The following is a 19790-nucleotide window of genomic DNA, read 5'->3' as shown; positions in this document are numbered from 1 at the left end:
TATATTTGGCTAAACTGAGTCACTAGAGCGCTTGCTACAGTGTGACGTGTAAAACTTTATTGAGCATGAATGCAGTGAATACACAAACATAAATAAAACCACTCGCAACTTCCACTCACTCTAATAAATGAAATATGAGGAAAATGTCAATCACAGTCTGTAATGAAGTGCAAAAAAACCTGTTAAACCAGAGACAGGAGTCGCAAACATAATTAGTTTATTTTAAATGACTTATAAACTTTCTTAATTTTTTTTAACTAAAGATGAAGCAAACACAGTAATTGATAATAAAACTTTTATCTTTTTTATATTACGTAAATAATGTAATTTTCTTGCTTACAATCGTTATTGAAAAAAAACAAATCAAAAATCTGGCAATGGCTTTAACATGCAAGCTTTGTTGATAACCAGAAATACACGGTCACCCGAGTCATCTCAGCATTTGAGAACTAAAACCCATTTATTAATGTAAATTAAATTACTAATTATATAAATATTTCACGGTATACACACCACAGTATTTTTAAGTAAATAAACTTGAGAGGTCAAATGAAACAAAGGGACAAAATAAATTTGCGTATGTGTTTCATTGTAGCATGCACAATTGAAGGTTTCAAGAAAAAGATGGTAAAAAAAAAAAACTCAAATCTTCTTGATTTTCTCGCCAACGATTAGCGGGTTTTCTTTCCTTATTTTCTCAGCTGCATCAGCCTTGTAATCAAAGCTACAATTGTGAACATCTGAGTATCGGTGGATGCTGCAAAACAAGTGTCCACACCGGCAACCGAAGCCTGTCGTACAGAAACAAAAGTAAAATTAGCTCAATATACTCCTGATTTATCATATACACACAGACACACACACACACACACACACACACACACACACACACACACACACATACATACATACACATACATATATACATATGTATGTGTACATATACATATACATATACATATACATATAGCATGGTTTTGCATACCAGTGAGCCCGACTTTCTTGCGGCAAGTGAAGCAGCGGTTCTTCTTGGGTCTGGGTTGCTCTGGTACATCTGAGGTTTGCTCTGAGGCCAAGAGTTTAATACAGGTGTCAAAGATTTTTAGAAATGCTGCTATCATGAACATTTCAAATGGCATTCTGTACATCAAAAATTCTTTGTCTGCATCCGGTTTGAGCCTAAAACATTTCCTCAGATATTATTGAGCAAAACATTCTGAAGATGAACTTTCTGATCCTGATACTCACCAGACTCTCTCTCTATGGGTTGACAGGTTTCATCAAGCTTCCTCTTTCCTCTCGATATGCAATCCTCCGCTGATGAGCTGCCTGCCTTGGGCTCCTGGAAGCTTCTCGCCAATTTACTACACGACAATTCTTCTATACAAGCAAACAGAGACAATTTTATAGTTATTTTAAACCAGCAATTGTGCATTAATCAATAGCTAGGCTGCTGCACTTTGAAGAGTTAAGACTTTTTTTTATCAACCAAGACATAGACATGGTTATTGAAAGATCTGAGCACTCAAAAGTTTGGGATCAGTAGTATTAACTTTTTTTTGTTTAAAGATGCCACTTATGCTCACCAAGCTTGCGTTAATTTAATCAAAGATACACTAACTGAGTAATATCATGAAATGTTATCACATTTTACAATATTGGTTTTCAAACCATGGTTTTAATATCCACCTTGTTTTTCAACGTGGAAGTAAGACCTTTCTGTAAATGTGAGAGACTTCCGGTTGATTAGCTGCTATAGGGAAATAACGAGAAGAATAACAACATGCAGGAAACGGTAAAACTGTCTGCACTACAAACCAGTGTGTTCATAATCAAGATAATACATTAAAAGAATATGGTAAGACACACTAATGTGCAATATCAAGCAGCAAAATGAGCTGTTTTGTAGAAGAGATGACCCCGGAAGCCATACACATTCAAATCAAAAATGGCCGCACTTACTCTTACAGGAAAAATAAGGTGGATAGATACTTGAAAATATCATTTATTTCTGTGATCAAAGCTGAATTTTCAGCATCATTACTCCAGTCTTCAGAATTACATGATCCTTCAGAAATCAGTCTAATATGCAGTTTTATTTTTGATGTTGGAAACTGTTGTGCTGATTAATATTTTTTTTGGGGGGGGGGGGGGGGGGGTTCTTAGATGAATAAAAAGTTTAAAAGAACAGAAATCTTTTTGTTTACAAATCACTAATTTAACAAAACCTTGCTGAATAAAAGTATTAATAATAATAATAAAAATAATTATAATAATAATAATAATAATAAAACGACTGAACCCAAACTTCCGGTAGTATATATTATATATAAACTATAATGCCGTGTGCATGCAAAATATTTATATAAATTAATACACATTTCTAAAAAAAAAATTTACTGGCTTTTGCCTGTAAGCTGATGCTAGTTGTGTAAAGCTCATTATTGAGAGAAAATAAAGCAATGTGAAACCTGTGTTTGGTTTTCAATCAACATTTGTTATTTAATACCCTTTATCATTAACCTCTATCTTATAAACAATTATACCCAACAAATAAACAAGAGCCTTATGATCAGTGAAATCAGTAGCCCTGGAAAAAGAAGAAAAGAGGGCTTTAATCAAATGTAACAAGTGACCACTTATTGACCGGCTCTCAAAGCAAACAGATGATGTCTGGCTCTATGGAGTTTGCCAGAGCATTTTCTCTTTTTGTGTCATGTAATCTGCTCCATGTCTGGTTTTGGAGCAGGGGATGACATCATAAATGGGTCAAAGTGAAAAAGGGAACACACCTGGTGTTTTCAGGCTTGATTGAGCTACTGCTGAAGCACCTTCTTCATGTGAAACTGCTGCTGCTACTGCTGGTGTCGGCGTTGAAAAACACTGACTGGAGAGGATGATGAGAAAAGATAGCAGTTGTGTGAAACTCAAAAGTGGGTGTTATAAACCTTATATCACAGTACGAGTAATTTTATATCACTGCTGGAAAGTAAATTGTTCATATAATAACCATACTGCAATGTCTATTTGCGGATAAACCAATATATTAAATACACCACTAAATAATAGTGAATTAACCATAAAGAAACAGCCAATTTCTGAAATAATTTTGAATATATATATTTTAATTTGGTTTATTTCAGCTAGCTGCCAAGGAGGTTTTATTTGGTTTAACAAGATATTAAAATAACTAAAACTGAAATTAAATCAATAAAAAACATTTAAACATAAGATGGACAAAAAAAATGATAAAACTATGTACACAAAACTATATTACAAAACTACATACACACTTAATGAAGGAACTTGTATAAATAAATAAAAAAAACTATTCATAAATTATTAAGTCTGCCATCAGCACAAAACAACTTGACATTATATACTATAATATATGTAATACCTGAGTTTAACACCCAAAAACAAGAATAACAGTACAGTACAGCCCACTGATAGTCGTACACACACACACACACACACATATATATGGCAGTGCAGAGCCTGCTGATACACTTCTACTATATTTAGGTTCATACCACTCTGTCCTAAAACAAGTTTACTTTCAATAAGAAAGGGGCCTTTTCTTGCCCTTTTGAAATGAGAATTGCACAAACAAACTACATCCATTGCAATTGAAATGATTAAAGCAACTGTTATGAGTAATGATGAAAGTGTGGTAAAGAGGAAGATGTTGTACCTGTTTTGTTCATGCTGTGACGTTGATTGTACAGTCATAGATTCTCCTTTACTGCTAAGGCTGGAAGACACTGCAGGCAATGAAAGAGCAGGAAACCCAAAATGTCAACACTTTCATTTGAAATTCTCCTTATTCTTCAGAAGTTGATGCAAGCAACAGAACAAGTGAGGGTTTGCTTTTTGAGAAGTTCCTGGTTCCAAACCAGGCATGCTGGAACAACCAGCCAAGTTTCCAGCGGCAGGAACTTTTTGCATCCCTGAACGAAGGTTAAATGCTGTTGAGAATAATGAAATTAGAGCTTATTTAATTTAAAAATGGGTGTGGACTGATGAGATGTTCCTGTGGGCGGTGCTATAATACAAAAAAGTAAATGAAAAAAAAAAATAGTTTAGGATCAGCAAGATTATTATTTTTTTTTTTAAATAAATGAACACTTATTCAGCAAGGACGAATTAAATTTATTAAAAGTGGGAAAAAGATTGTAAATAAATTCTATTCTTTTGAACTACATCAAATAAAATGACAAAAAAAAAAAAATGTAGAAACAACTTACAGGCTTTCCACAAATTTCTTTTATAAATAAATAAAAAGCATCACAACTGTTTCCAACATTAATAACCATAAATGTTTCTTGAGCTTCAAATCAGCATATTAGACTGATTTCTGAAGGATCATGTGACACTGAAGACTGGAGGAATGATGCTAATCATTCAGCTTTGATCACACAAATAACTGACATTTGAAATATATATTAAATAAGAAGTTAACTTAAACTGTAATTATAGAAATAATTCACACAATTACAAATTTTACTGTATTTATGAACAAATAAATGTAGCCTTGACTTTTTGGTGGTAGCATAAATGCCATGTCAGCATCTCAGGCTATTTTCATGGCAAAAACTTTTACTTTCTTAAAACATGATTTGTATCTTATCATGAATAAGCATATTTTAAAAAATTTAAAAACGTCTTACAGTCCATCATTAAAACATAACTTCCTCCATCTTTAAAAAAAGACCTTCCTTTTAATCCCAACCCACTCTTACTTTTGCAACCCATGTAACTCATAAATGTTACATTAACAAAATAAAAGAATCTATGCACAGCATTTTGGGTTGACTTTGAAAACCAATCAATGCAAACTCCTGATGTGATCAAATACAGTCAAATTCTGACCATAAAATAGCAATTGCCAACACAGAAGCATTGGAAATGGCTCTTTCTGTGATACATCTGACTGACCTGCATCGCTGGACCTGCCGCTGTTGTTCTGTCGCTGTAAGGAGTCTTTGTAGCACACCGAGCACATGCCGTTATTACGTGGGTTCCCGTAAAACCCACAACCATTGGAACAGAGCACTTGTGTCTGATTGGTCTCCTGAGCCATATCCCTCTCTTGTGGACAGAATAGAGAGAGAGAGATCACCATTAAAAAATGTAGAGGCTAAATAACAGACCTACAAGCATACATGAGATCCTGTGGTCCATTTCACCTTAAATGAGCTCAGAGTCTACGATCTGTGCTTTGAATACTGAGTGTACGGCTGAATTAGGCTTTGTGCTGATGTTTGAGTGAATAAGACACTTATCTGATCTTCCTCTGACATGTTCTAACTGTCTCTGCACCTGTCTCTCTCAGACTACCTGTGCGGCTGTCTCACATTCATACTGTAAAAGAAGTGTCCTCGCTGTGCTAAAAGATGGAAGAAAATGGCAAATACACCTTAAAAATTTAAATAAATAAACATATGCAAAAACACAAACAGACAGACAAGACAAAAAAAAGAAGAAGAAAAAAAAAAAAAAAAAAAAGTCATGCCATGCCAGCATCAAGAATATTTTCATGCCGATCTCTGAATAAATTATACAAGGTATACAATTACCAAAATGTTATAAAAGACATTTCGGATGTGCACTAGACCGTAAAAAAAACGTACAATCCCATAAAATATGCTTCATGGTAATTTTATTTTGGCAAGTAAGTCATTTACCTTTTAATAAATATCCATGCGTAAATCTTGTACGACCTAAAAGACACCTTGTAAAAAACCACTTGGTCATACCTAGATTTAAAATTAGTAATGCCACAAATGCCATTTAATTTGTAATTTTTATTCAAATTAGATTTCAATGATGTTCTTAAATATACATTTTCTGCATTTCACCCAATACAGCAATGAAAGAAAGACAGTCAGTACTGCTTCCATCATGTTGACTTTATCATTACATAAACACTCCAAACACATATCAGTGTTCTCAGTCAATGTTTAAGCCAAACAGCAGCCTTAAATCAACTTTCAAACAGGTTTAAGATGGCCCAAGTGCTGATGAGAAAGAGAAAGTGCATAATTCTGATGTGAACCATAAAAACTCAATCAAAGTTTCTTCAGAACATACTTATCAAAAGGCTGTGCACACAAACCTAAACTGTCTGGCTAGTGTACAGTAAGCCTCTGTGATCACATGTGTTGCCCTGTGACAGGCCCTGCACTGGATCAGATACAGAACAGCTCAGATAAAGACACTCAGTATCTCTCCAACAAAAGCATCAGGATCACTGAAGACACTGACCAAGAAAGACCAAGAAAACATGCTCCCATTACAGAACACCTTGACAAACACTACTAATGGTACCAAAGATCGGTTCAAAAATAATACCTGGGAAATTATGAAAATAGCTGGAAATGATGTATATTAGGTAAACCAATAGATAATAATTTTAAAGCATTACAGTCCATTTAAGCATCATAACATTATTAAATAAGAAAAACGATTTGCTGAAGTCCATAAAAAAAATAATAATAATCATTTGAAAATTCATAATTTTAGGAAAGCATTTTTAAAGCTGTCCTTAAAGGGTCTTGCATTTGAGATAAATCCCCAAGCTGATGGTTTCCTACATTGAGAAAAACACAATATACATGTATTTATATTTAACTTTTCAAAAAGAGATCAAAAACAAAGGAAAGCATGCAGAATACTGCATCATAATTAATTACTACTGCTCAAGCTCTAGAATCGATATGAATAAACTGCTAAGCTCAAGTATTAAACTTTGGGATGTAACTTGTCCCACATTTAAAATGATGAGGCTTTACTTGTTCTTTACAGTGGGAATGGGGAAGTGGACAGAATTTCATTTCCTAAGGTCAGAAACTTCTCTCAATCACACCAGGAACTGACATTCGTCTCGAGTGATCCAATCACATTAAAATAAAGCCAGGGTCAAATTTCTTTGTAATTGGATTATTCAAACATCCAGAAGCAAATGTGACTACATAACAGGTTTGAATTTTAATTTAATTTTAACAGATTATTTAACACTCTTTATATTAGGGAGTGATATTTTCACCTCATATACCAGCAAAAAAAAATTCTGCAATACAAATGATGACTTCTTCCCCATTTGTTCTATTAGGTTCCAGAATCTAAAACCATTTGGAAACGGGAGGAGTGTAATAAAGCACTTAAGTGCTTTTACATGGCATTGTTGATAGGGCTGACAGTGGCATTAACTTATGGGGAAAATACAATCACAGCGGGATAAAGAAGTGCTTGTGTGGTAGTTCCCTTAATAAATAACCAGATCACATCTTCACACAACACAAATACTCTATCAGTGACACGTCACTAATTATGGGGTCACTGTTTAGGACAAAGAAATAGAAGTAAAGTACACCTACACTCCTCTTAATTCACAATGAGTCTGTTTCCTTATCAATTAAACAGACTGACTGCAACCAGAACTTGTAGCAGGTGGATCTGAGCACTAAGATAATCAGGTTTCCACGGCAACTTGCACTATTTACACTGTCCTTTGTTTAAGCGATCATATAATGGCAACAATGGCAACACCGACTAAAAGCAGACTTCATCGTAATATGTCGCCTATATATCCATACGTTTGCGTTCCTTACCTGGTAAATGGTTTATAGTGAGCACCTCTCTGCTTATCTTGTGCGTAACGTCGCTAGCTATTTAAATGAAAGCTGAACATCGTAAAACACTGAGTAATAATAGAACGGTTTACGTACACGCCCACTGAAACGCAATTGGTCGGATGATATAAGCCACGCCCACGAGCATCACGAACTGATTCATTTTCGCGAATCGGCTCCTTTGAACAGTTCGTCTTCAAATAATTTCTGATGTGAAACGAACCGTTTTTGTGAACCAGTCTAAACGATTCATTTAACAACCGAAGATTTGACTCTAAAGAACGATTCGTTCCCAGATCATCGCTTTTCTCTTTATATTACACGTGTTTAAATGAAACAAAGATGAAGCGAAACAGCTTTGATTAAAGTCCGATTTTACGATTATTATTTGCAGCGACTGCTTACAATATATCAGATTCCTTTAAATGTATTAACATCACACACTTCCCAAGACACAAACTGTGTTAGTTTTAACAGCTGGCATATGTTTTTTTTCTATCTAATAGACAACGAATCTTCGCACATTCTCACACACAGCAAATTAAAAAGCAATATAGTCCAAATTAACAACGTACGTTACTTAGTTACTTTTTCACCACTGTTTACTTTTCCAACTCCCTTAATTATATCGCTATTAGCCTGCTAATTACACAGCTAGCATGCTCGTTTTCCAAACTAAAGGCTATTCGCTCTGGTACAAACACATAAATAACTGTTAAGTAAGTTTAAGGCAAGTTTATAGCTGTTTGGTAAGCTTTTGCTACGCGACCAAATAACTTAACTAACTTACAACAACAGGTTTTGCTCACGTCAGTTTGGCTAACAGATCACAAACCGACGCAGCGGTTTTACTGGTTCAACTGATAACCCCGGCTTATAAACTTACCTCCGCACTCCTGACGAGTAGTGTATCGATGTCGGTCGATTAAAATACTTTGCTTTATTGTCTTGCAGTATCAAAATGTTTGAGAAGTGTGTTCGGCGTTGGCCAGCGTCCCTTCCCCCACCGAGTAACAGCCTGTTTGTTAGTTTTGACACTCCAGTCCAGCCCCGGTGACCTCACCAAGGGACTTTGACGTTTTGTGCCTTATCATCGTTTTATATATTTAATTTACATATTTTAATTTTATTTTATACACACACACTCACACAGAGAGGAACGTTATTTCTGGTTGTTTCTAAAAATATGTTAAATTGAATAGACTAATTACTTCTTTTATTCTTTAATTTTTTTAAGTGGCTTTTAGAGTTTTAAAGTTACTATTTTGTAAACTATAATATGCAAACAATTCGCAATTTTAACCTGATTGTAGTTTCTAAGTGAATTAGTATCTGTATTATTAATAATAATATTTAATAATAATAATGCATTACATTTACTGAATGACTAGAATTTAACACTTTTACTATTACATTTTGTTTGTTAAATTCTAGTCGTTCTTCTTACTCGTTTTTTATTGTTGTCTCACCAATAAAAAACAATCACAAAATCTAGTCTTTCAGTGTAACAATAGTTCAAATAATAGGTTTTTATGTTTAATAGGTTACTAAAATGAGGGCAACTCAAAAAATATTCCGTCCCACGGAATAAAAAGTGTCAATCGAGTTTTCAAAAGAAATCAAATCAAGTTTTCAAAAGACTGTCCCTTTAAGGCTATTCCCTGGAATGTTTACCTTTCCTCAAAGGGCACGTAAAACTGACTCCGCCCACACAGGACGACTAATCCATTTTAAACTAGCCCCGCCCACTCAGGACAACTAATCTATCGTGTTCTAATCACTCGCACACGTTCAGACTACACTGATGTTTTGTTATCACTTTCTCACGAGTTGATCATTAACTGAGCTTCTGCGATGATCATAGCGGTCACTGATTTTACGTGTTTGTTTGCAGTCTGACTGGGTTTGTGGCGCGCGGATTCATTATGGCAGCTCTGCGTGCAGCAAAACAAGCTTTGAGAAGAGAAATCAAGGGTCGAGTGGCGGCAGTGAGTGATCAGGAGAAACTGAGACAGTCTCGAGTTGTCTCTCAAAAGGTAAATGTCACTGAGAGGAACGAGTTCACTGGCCTTGAAACATGGGACAGCAGTTAGATTATAATTGCATACATATAATGTCTGAGTAAAGAGCTTATGAAAATGATCAGGAGGAAACTAACGTTCTATTTACTTAAAGAAGAACCCATAGAACCAAAAATATTGAGCTGCGCACGTGACGTTAGTTCAGTAACGTTAACCTAGCAACCCGCATTAAAATTGTCTTTGATTTTGTGGTCTCAAGGTACAGAGATCATTTCTTAACCACTTAATACGTGGTTTTTGTTGCATCACAGAAAATATGCCCAAATACATTTACGTTTATTATTTAGAATGGTTTATTAATATATAAAAAAATACATTTATTTAAATGTATTTTGTATGACAAACCTTTATTTTTGTTAATTTCAGATTCTCTATTTGCACATTTTTTTAAAAATATTTTTTATATAAAAAGAAAGAATCTTTTCTGTTAACCAAAAACAGTATTAAAATAAGCAAATAATAAAAATAGAAGTGGATAAATAAAATGTATATTTAAGTCAACAGGTACTTAATATATAATTATAATACATTACATGCAACAGTCCAGTAGAGGGTTGGAAAAAAATCTAATGCAACAATAAAAACAGGAAAAACAGTGTACAAATTTATTTAAATATAAAAAAAAAACAATTAATATTGACATAAATAAAAAGATAAAGTGATATTTAAATAACTCAACAGATAAATAATATTATATTAACAGTACAGCAACGAGTAGGGGGAAGAAATGCTATAATACAAAATAAATATTTGCCATTTAAAATAAGTTACAGATTTGTATTATTATTTTTTAGAGTATAAACTGTCTTTATACAAGAAACTATATAGATTACTCTGAAATTTAAGGATGGGTATCCCCTATATGATTATGATAATATGTATCAATCTATGGCATATAAAAGATTGAAAGCCCTGCTTTAGAGATCATTGACCCTCATTTGTGAATGTTCATGCTCTTAATCCCAAAACGGTTAGCAATCGCAGGTGTTTGGAAAGTGCTTTGGTTGTTTTGACTCCTAATCTGCTAAGAAAATACCAATATACTTGTTTCATATTGAGGTGTTTTTGTTTATTACATTAATTATATGTTAATGCCAACACGTAATTGCATATCCTAGATTAACCAATATTCGACTGCGTAATCGTAATTCTTGCAGTTTATGTTAATCATGTTACAAATAAACTATGAACAATATAATCAGTGTTTATTAATGACCATCTAAACTTATGCCTAGTTGTTCAGGCATCCCAAATACCTGTCCAGCCAGCGTGTCGCTGTCTTCCTGAACATGCATGACGAGGTGCGCACACATGACATCCTGCAGGACATCTTCAAGAGGGGTAAAGCCTGCTTCATTCCCAGATACTTCACCCAGAGCAGTCATATGGACATGTTACGACTGCGAGACATGGAGGAGGTGAAGATGCTGCCCCTCACGTCCTGGAACATCCAGCAGCCAGCAGACGACGACTGCGACAGAGAGGAAGCCCTGGCCACAGGTGATATAGACACTAGACACTACCCTCTGACAAATCTTTCTCTTTTTTTTTTTTTTTAGATTACAGGTCAAATAAATATTAATAAAGTACATGTTAAAAAAGCAATTGAAATACAGCTGAGTGTTGCATATTTAACCATATATCGTGGGGTTGTTGTCTAGTGTTATAGTATCAAAAAAATCAAATAAAATTTCGCACATTATGGCTTATCAAATCACAGAGGCTGCAGCTTCAGTATAAGCTGCAAGATTCAGAGTAAATCATTTACATGCGAGTAGCTCATGATCTGGTGTTTGTCTCAGATCCACTTGAACAGAGGTCAGTCAGAAAGTCAGTCAGCTATAAATATATTTATATTGTAATTTTACACTTTAAAATTAAATTGTAGTGTTTCGTAAATAGTAGGTTTTGCGGTTATTGCAAAAGTAATAAGAAACAATAAAAAAGTTGAATTGTGTAAAAAAGAAAAAAAAAGAAAATCTTAAATACTAGATTTTAGTTTAATATAAAAAATATTATTATTAATTATTATAGTCATATTGATTTATAATCACACAATTTCCAACAAGCTTTACAAAAAAAAAAAAAAGCATTGCAATCACAGCATTGAAAAATCACAGAGGAGGAGAAATCATTCCATAAGACCATTTACTTGTTACAAAATATACTAAATAAATTCTGCTACACATATTCACAGAGTTCTTAGCTAATACAATGAATAATAATAATATATTAATTATAATTATTACTTTTATAATGTGAGAAGAGCAGGTATTAAGGGTAAAAGAAAATATTGTACCATTAGAGGGTGCTCTCATCCCACAGTTACATTTGGCTTCATGTTCACTTACAGTAAAAGTAGGTGTCAACAGAAGCAAGTCAGAGGTTGGAGGTGTTTTATGTGTTACTGTGCAATAATAATTTCCAATAACTCCAATAAATAAAAAGAAAACCATGCATTAGCAGGGGCTATTTTTTTTCTATTATTTCTTCATTATTGTGTAATTTAGTAACTGTTAGACTCATGCAGTAGATTGTGTTATACTGCCTGAGTCATGAATTTACCGTCATATTTAATGTTTTCCCCCCACATTAATTTGCAGTAAGTGAATTATGACTCATAAATCATGGCATTGCTTGCATACTGCTAGTATTTATGGGTTTTGTGACTGTGGGCTGTTTATGGATATCAAAGATGTGCTTTTCATCTAATCATCCTAATTTACTATCTATACAGTTTACCTAATCTCTATCATTTATCATGGGGCTAATTAAAGCTGAAGTAAACCCCACATTCTAGCAGAATGCCTTGTTTTCTAAAGCAGATAGGAAAGAAATCAGCCGTGTGGTGGAGAATATAAACTAGGCAGGTGTTACAGGACGCCAGACCCCTGTGGAGGAAAGTAATAACTCGGAGATTAAAGTCTGTGAGTTTTAGCCCCAGATTTGATGGGGTGTTTGTGTATATGTGCATTAGAGAGAGGGAAGAGAACCACACCTGAGGAGGGGTGTAATCGTGCTCAACTGTCCCGGTGTGAGAGGGGAAGGGGGCTGTTTTTGTGCAGTTTGTTCCCGCAGAGTTAAACCGTCACCTTGAGCTCAGGACGTCCTGCAGCTTTCTCTTGCCTTTAAAGACAACATGAAACAAACATTTCTAAGTTTATATGCTTTCTGATTTATGGTCTTTTTGTAGATGATTCAGTGCACGCAGCATTTAAAATGTTGGTATTTTAAAGCTAACATTAATGTTATAATTTGTTTCACCTCTGAAACAACTATACTTTATATACAGTAATACTTATTTTAGTATTATTGATATGAATTAGATTATAATTATGATTGTGAATTTTAATTTGTATTTTATTTTCATAGTATTTTTTGTCATTTTTATTTATTAGTTTTAGCTTATTATAGTTTTAGTTTTTTTTACTTATAGTTATTTCAGTGTCATTGATATAGTTTGATTAAATTTGAATTTTTCTGTTTTTACTTTAATTTTCTCAAGGTCTTTTAAGTTTTCGTTTTTAAATGGCTTAATGGTATTTATTAACTTATTTTTATTTTCTGTTTATTAGTTTTAGTTATAATATACTAGGTGTTAGTTTAGTATCACTGATACACCATTATAATTAAATATATTGTAAATAATATAAATACTATGATTTCGATTTTTTTTTCTGTTTTCACTGAATTTTACTTGGTTTTTAGTTATGTTGTTTATTTGTAAAAAAAAATGTCTATAATATTTATCAATTTGTATTTGTTTAGTTTTAACTTTTTTAAAAGGTCTATTTACTATTTATTCATTTTAATCAATTAGTTTTAGTTCATTTAGTACTTCGACATAAACTAAGCTTTTAATTTATTTTAATTTATTTATTTTTAATAGTTTGTTCCAGTTAATGATGATAACCCTGATATAATATTAATTTTATAATAGCTATTTAGATATTGTTTTAGGTTATTATGGTCATTTTGGTTGATATTTTGATTGTAGAAGTAAAATGGACATTGACTTCACTTTAGCATCTGTTGCCAACAGAAAGAAGAACATTAGATGAAATTGTCAGGTGTGTGTGTGTGTGTTTGAAGGAGGGACAATCTTTGCGTGCTCGTATAGGCAGTACATCACTGTGACACTAAGTGCTAGCAAGACTGAATGGTTTGAATCCAGCGAAGTGAACTTCATTGCCTATCTGTGTCTGATTGAGGTGCTCCGATAGCATTTAATCCTGCAATAACACTCCATTCCTCACTGTCTTCCTTTAAGGTCAAACCATGCCGCTTGTAAATCAACAAGTTTTATATGATTCCAACAAACATTTGGACTTAATGAACTGTGCCGGCTGGATGGAAAAACTCATATCTCCGGCTGCAGTATGAAAAACGTCTCATAGATGCAGCTGTTAGAAGTGTATATGCCTAACCATACATGAAATGAGTCTCTGACAAATACAGCTGTTTTAGTGAATTGAAAATGATTTTTTTTTTAAAAATCCTTTAAGTAATCTTTTATGCCCATCAAAGCTGCATTTATTTGAAAACAACTGTTTTGTTTGTGAAAATGTTTTAAAATGACATTTATTCCTGTGATCAAAGCTGAATTTTCAGCATCAATACTCCAGTCCTCAGGGTCACAAGATCCTTCAGAACTAATTCTAATATGCTGATTTGCTGCTCAAGAAACATTTCTGATTATTAGCAATATATATTGATAACCGTTGTGCCGCTTCATAGTTTTGTGGAAACTATAATTCATTTATTTTTCAATTATTTATATATATAAATTAATTAATAAAACAGTAGAAATATCTCAGTTTGTCCCCCTCTTTTCACATTTTAGCAGCATTATATGACTGAGGGTTTGTCATTGAAAAAATGAAAGCAATCATAAAAGTGTGCTTTTCATCTAGTAACAAAAAAATCTGAGGAATCCCCATCGGCACAAGCCTGTGATTCTTCAAAATCTTTTTTGCTTCACCTTTTACACCAGAGGACTGAACTGGGATCGGCAGATAAAAAGATGAGATGAAGAGATGAGACGGGAGAAGATATATTTTGAAATCCTGCAAAGGGCTGACACACTTTCAGATCGAAACCTTGAGCAATTTGGGGACAAAATGATGATTTGAGATCTTGGACAGCCCCAGATGCTGCTAAGATTCGGTCTGAAAGCCTGATAAAAGTGTTCTGCAGAAATGATGATGAAGAGGTGATCTGATTGGTTCAGACTCATTAATAACAAAAGGATATTTTGAAGTATACAGTGGTGCACTACAACCACTACTCCTTATGATTTCCCAACACAGTCGTGTCATGTTGAAAAATGTGTATGTAATAATCTTGTTCTGTGTTGATGCATTATTAATGAATGTTGAGGACAGGCTTATTAGAACAGAGGCGACAGTAAAATATTGAACAAGTGGTGCAGGAACAGGCTGTGATTGTGAGACGTTCACACCATTGAAATCAATATTTAATGACTTTGCTTGTGTTTAAAATTCAGACTTGCAACACAGATTTCATGAAAACCAATAAATCAGACTGTCTCGCCACTTCGTTTTCAAAATCGGCAAACTTGTAAGGCCTTTATAAGCAATGGGTTTAAGCAATCCATTTGTGCATAAGTTGAAATACAATTTGCGTACAAATGCTTTTACAGAAATAATTTTTTCATGAATGAGACCCAGCAGACTCATTAGGAATGTAGAGTGTTTGTTGGCTACAACAGCGGAATGTAAATCTGTTGGTTTGTAAACTGTAACAATTTATGTATAGCTTAAAAGTTAATTTGTGAATTTAATATGTAGTTAGGGCTGGGCGATATATCGAATATTAGCGATAGTATCGGAATAATTTTGATGACGATGTAAAATTTGAATATATATCGGGAATATCGAATATTTCAAATTCAAGCATACTTTCCCAAAAGAACGCGCCGAATGTCCAAAAAAGAAACCTGTAACTGCTGACTGCTCTACGCCCCTCTACTACGAGAGTTTAATGATAGCGGTTGCCAGATAACAAGAGTTTAAATCTCAGAATCAGAGCTCCACTGTTACAAGGATACATTTTCTGCCCGGTGTTGCAATCTGGCAACCATTCGCACATGCTCATCCTCATTGCGGAAGAGCCGCCGACGATAATCTGAAAACACCATAGACAGTAAAATAAATGGACACAGCGACCCCATTGGAACTCAATTGAGACAAGTGAAGCCCATTTTTAGCGTTTTTTAGCACTTCCGTTTCTGACGCGCAGACTCAAACGAAGCTTGACGACGTCAGCAACCTGTCTGACAGATGTAAATCTAAGTGGCTGTGCGTGCAAACTGCCATCGTTAATCTTGCAGAGACGGCGAGCTTGAGCGGGGAGTTCTTTGGCGTGAGTGAGCAGGAGTAAGTATTCTGATTAATTATTTTGTATAGTATTTTAAAATGTAACGCCAGTGCGCCATATTAAGTTAATTGCCTGCGAGCTTCTCCTCCTGTCTGTACGGTGATGCGACAGAGAGACGAGTGGTTATGACGCAATCGTTAGCCTATTTTTTACAAAAACTGTTTATACGGGGCCATAATGTAACACAGAAGGTAATGGAGCCCTTTATACATTGTCGTGTATCTTTAGAAATAAATAATGGACAAATGGAGTCTTTAAACGCCTCAGATGTAAAGTTATTCGCTGTCAAAGTGACGCCAAAATGAATGGGAGTCAATGGGAATGCTAACGCAAGTGAAGTTCTGCTAAAAGATGGCAGCCCCCACCCGACTTCAACTTCCGGTCGAGTTCCTTGCCCCCTGGAAAACACTAACAAGCTGGAATTGAGCGATCTAATGAAAGCGTCGTTCAGCCGGTCTGTGTTCTGTCGTGAGATCTCAACTGTATTGTTTGCATTTGTGATCGCAAAATAAATGCACGTACTCGACCGCTGATGTTTGAATAGAGAAACATAGGCTATGGCCATTTGGAATTACTATTGGGGAATTTCACTGATATGTTTACCAGTTTCCATAATATAGACAGAGAGAATGCAAAAGTCTTTGGTATTAATTTATATATATTTATATATAAGAAATAGCTATGTGCTTCAGCAACTAGCTCCTCATCTAAGAGGGTTTTTAATGTCAGTAGGAACATAGTTTCATGCCACAGAGCTTCTCTTAAAACCGCAGACAGTTGACAGACTTGTGTTCTTAGCTTAAAAACTTTTTTAAAAAATAAAAATAAAATACTTATCCCAGCTGCATAGTTTAAATTGTGAATTGCATGCACTAAAAAGTTGACAGAATGCACTTTCTGTACTTAATTTGCACTGCTTCAGTTACATATAGGCCTACATGTATTCATTTAATAAAAAGCAGTAAGTGATCTCTTGGTCTAGATTTTTTTAACTGCTTAAATTAGCAGTTTAATCTAAATATATATTTTTTTTTTTATGGGCAAAAGAAAATCATGTTTTTTTATTATTTAAATGCAAATGCAAACATATCGAGATATATATCGAATATCGTAAAAATTTTGACAATATCGAGATATTTTTTTTTTAGATATCGCCCAGCCCTATATGTAGTGTTTGTTTCTTTTCATCAGAAAGCAAATCCTTTTGTACATAAATAGCTGAATGCAATTGTGATAGTTTACATACTAATGGATTTACGGATGAGAAGCACAGAAATTGGTGCTTGCATTTCAACCAAAAGTTTTACCAACAGTCTACCTAGAAGTGTGTTCTGCTCATGTCTCTTGTATCCCAAATTGTGAACTTAAAGTGTTTGTTGGCTAAACTCTTGTAAATAAAGGTGCTTAAAAGGTTATTCTCAGCTATGCCATAAGAACCATTTTTCTTTCACTCATTTGTCTCTCTTATGTTGTTTGTTGGCTGCATGAACGAAAATCTATTCACAAGTGCACCATTGCACTAAACATCTTGGACCTTGATTTTTTTGTTCTTTTCACATTTCAAAAAATATTCTAGAAATTGCTCAGAAACTGTAAGTAAATTTCACAAATGCATATGAAGAAATGACACATTGAATTAAACGTGAAATTTCAGAAATAAAAAGTGGCTTAGCTATAAACTGCAAAACAAGCTATGTTCTTCCTCTAAGATTCTCTCATCCTCTAAATTTTTTTAGAATAATTGTTTGCTTCTCATAAAAATATATTAGTTTCAGCATACTTTTGCAGTATATTTACTGCCACATTCTTGTGTTAATCAGCTAACCATCAAACCTATTCTGTGTAATACTTATAATTAGCCACTAATTAGTTAGTCATTGCTTTACATGTCTGCAGCTATCATCTGCAAAAAGCTACTGTCATTTCAAAATAGACATTCATTGATTATATCCATCAATTAAAAAGCATGCATGATACATATTTCCCATTATAAATAGCCTGAATATATTTGCAAATGAACAGAAAGTCCATGTTCTTCTATAAAAGACACGTAACTTTTTTGTAAGCACATAGATGCTTTATGTTTCTAGCTCTTAAATGACAGTCTATTGCCTGAAATCCACTCAGTGGGGTTTCATTTCGGAGCATGTTTGGCTTCCCTGCAAGGGAAATTTCCTGAAAATTCACTGTATTGTGCTGCAATGGAGTAAATTGAGCTCCAAAAGCAAATCTGCATAATCTACATAATCTTATTTAATTACTGTCTCTCCTTTCTAATTTTGTTACAGGAGGACTAGATCTTATCCTCATGCCTGGTTTGGGATTTGATAAGAAGGGGAATCGGCTTGGCAGAGGAAAGGGTTTCTACGACACGTATCTGGAGCGCTGTAGGACGCACCCAAAGGGAAAGCCGTACACCATCGCCTTGGCTTTCAAAGAGCAGCTGTGTGCTGAGGTCCCAGTGGGGGAACATGATATTCTTATTGATGAAGTCCTCTATGAAGACGAGGAATGAACTGCATCAGTCAGACCTTGATTTCAGCGCTGCTCAGAGTCTTTTGAATTCAAATGATTCCTGCGACATTGATCCCGTTTCTGAATAAAATGCATTAAATCTCTTTGGATGCAATCCATATTCTCGAATCAAATAATGTCTGGGGACTTCTTTCAGAGAAGAGCTTCTGTATCAGCATAAGAATTACCAAAAGGCTAAATATGCAGTCTGTCCTGACATTAAAGGAACAGTTCACTCAAAAACGGAAATGTGGCCTTTTTTTAGTCACTCGTGCTGTATTAAATGTCGTTGTTTTTCTATGAAACAAGGGGATTTTTTTTTTTAATCTTCATATGGTTAATCCTAATTCACTGTCACCATTAAAGTGCTCTCTATTACTTTTGCACTATATTCATAGTCCGTTGGTTTGAGGAACAGACTGAATAACGAAAAGTCATTATTGAATGAAAACTCCTCCACTGAAGCTCTGAAATGTTCTTCACTACATATTTCTGATTTGGTGTGCCCATGTTTGGTTACAGCATGTGCTAAAATTACAGTGACTGTTTTCAAACTAGTTATTTTAATTTTGAGAGAAAGCTATCAGTATTAACTTTAATTTTAGCATGTTCCTCAGACAGGATTCAGAAGACATTTGCGGCACTTTTTCTTGTTGTTTTCTTTGTCTTTTTTGGAGTTTGAAATCTGTGTTCCACAGAAAATGTACATATGCAGGATGGAAATTACATGGGAGTGAACGAATAATGACAATTTGCATTTTGGGTAAAGAATAAAGATTGCTTCAAAAAGATCTTCTGTACCTGATAGCTCCTTGATTTCTCTTGATGTATCATATACTGAAATCCTTCAACTTGAAATATTATATTATAGGCTTATCCTCATATTTAAACACTATTAATAGTTAGTTTTATTCATAATATACAAGTGTAAACAAAAAATGTGCCTACTGAATACTTTTATAATATTTTATTTTGGCAATGACACAGTAAATTGATCAGAAGTAACTGTTAAACACAATGTTACAAAAGGTTTCTATTGTAAATAAATGCTGTTCTTCAGAATTGTATATTCGTCAATGAATCCTGGATCAATGTTTTTAACACTACTCTGCTTTAAATGTGTCGACAACTGAAAACTTAGCATTTAACAACTGAAAAAAAA

The 19790-nt window shown here is 34.2% G+C and overlaps 2 protein-coding genes across 5 annotated transcripts; one reads left to right on the top strand and one right to left on the bottom strand.

Moving 5' to 3' along the window:
- Positions 1-200: 200 nt before the first annotated feature.
- Positions 201-8694, bottom strand: zfand6 (zinc finger, AN1-type domain 6). Of its 4 annotated transcripts, none has more exons than XM_026266899.1 (8): positions 8521-8694; positions 5286-5389; positions 4939-5092; positions 3695-3764; positions 2793-2887; positions 1249-1380; positions 986-1066; positions 201-791 (listed from the first exon to the last, which is right to left on the bottom strand). In XM_026266899.1, exons 2-8 carry the CDS (start codon positions 5301-5303, stop codon positions 643-645), a joined length of 699 nt encoding a protein of 232 aa, XP_026122684.1. In that variant the 5' UTR covers positions 5304-5389; positions 8521-8694; the 3' UTR covers positions 201-642. The 4 variants fall into 4 exon arrangements, with proteins under 4 accessions (XP_026122684.1, XP_026122683.1, XP_026122685.1 ...); XM_026266898.1 differs by lacking the exon at positions 8521-8694 and adding an exon at positions 7614-7720; XM_026266900.1 differs by lacking the exon at positions 5286-5389 and having other exon boundaries at positions 4939-5091; positions 8521-8692.
- Positions 8695-9394: 700 nt separating this feature from the next.
- Positions 9395-19428, top strand: LOC113105672 (5-formyltetrahydrofolate cyclo-ligase). Its single transcript, XM_026266896.1, has 3 exons — positions 9395-9670; positions 10951-11215; positions 18403-19428. Exons 1-3 carry the CDS (start codon positions 9560-9562, stop codon positions 18627-18629), a joined length of 603 nt encoding a protein of 200 aa, XP_026122681.1. The 5' UTR covers positions 9395-9559; the 3' UTR covers positions 18630-19428.
- The last annotated feature ends 362 nt before the right edge of the window (positions 19429-19790 follow it).

Source organism: Carassius auratus, chromosome 7, assembly GCF_003368295.1.
Source record: "Carassius auratus strain Wakin chromosome 7, ASM336829v1, whole genome shotgun sequence".
In the NCBI taxonomy this organism is placed as follows: domain Eukaryota; kingdom Metazoa; phylum Chordata; class Actinopteri; order Cypriniformes; family Cyprinidae; genus Carassius; species Carassius auratus.
The sequence above is the reverse complement of the archived record's forward strand: the minus strand, read 5'-3'. Positions and strand labels throughout refer to the sequence as shown.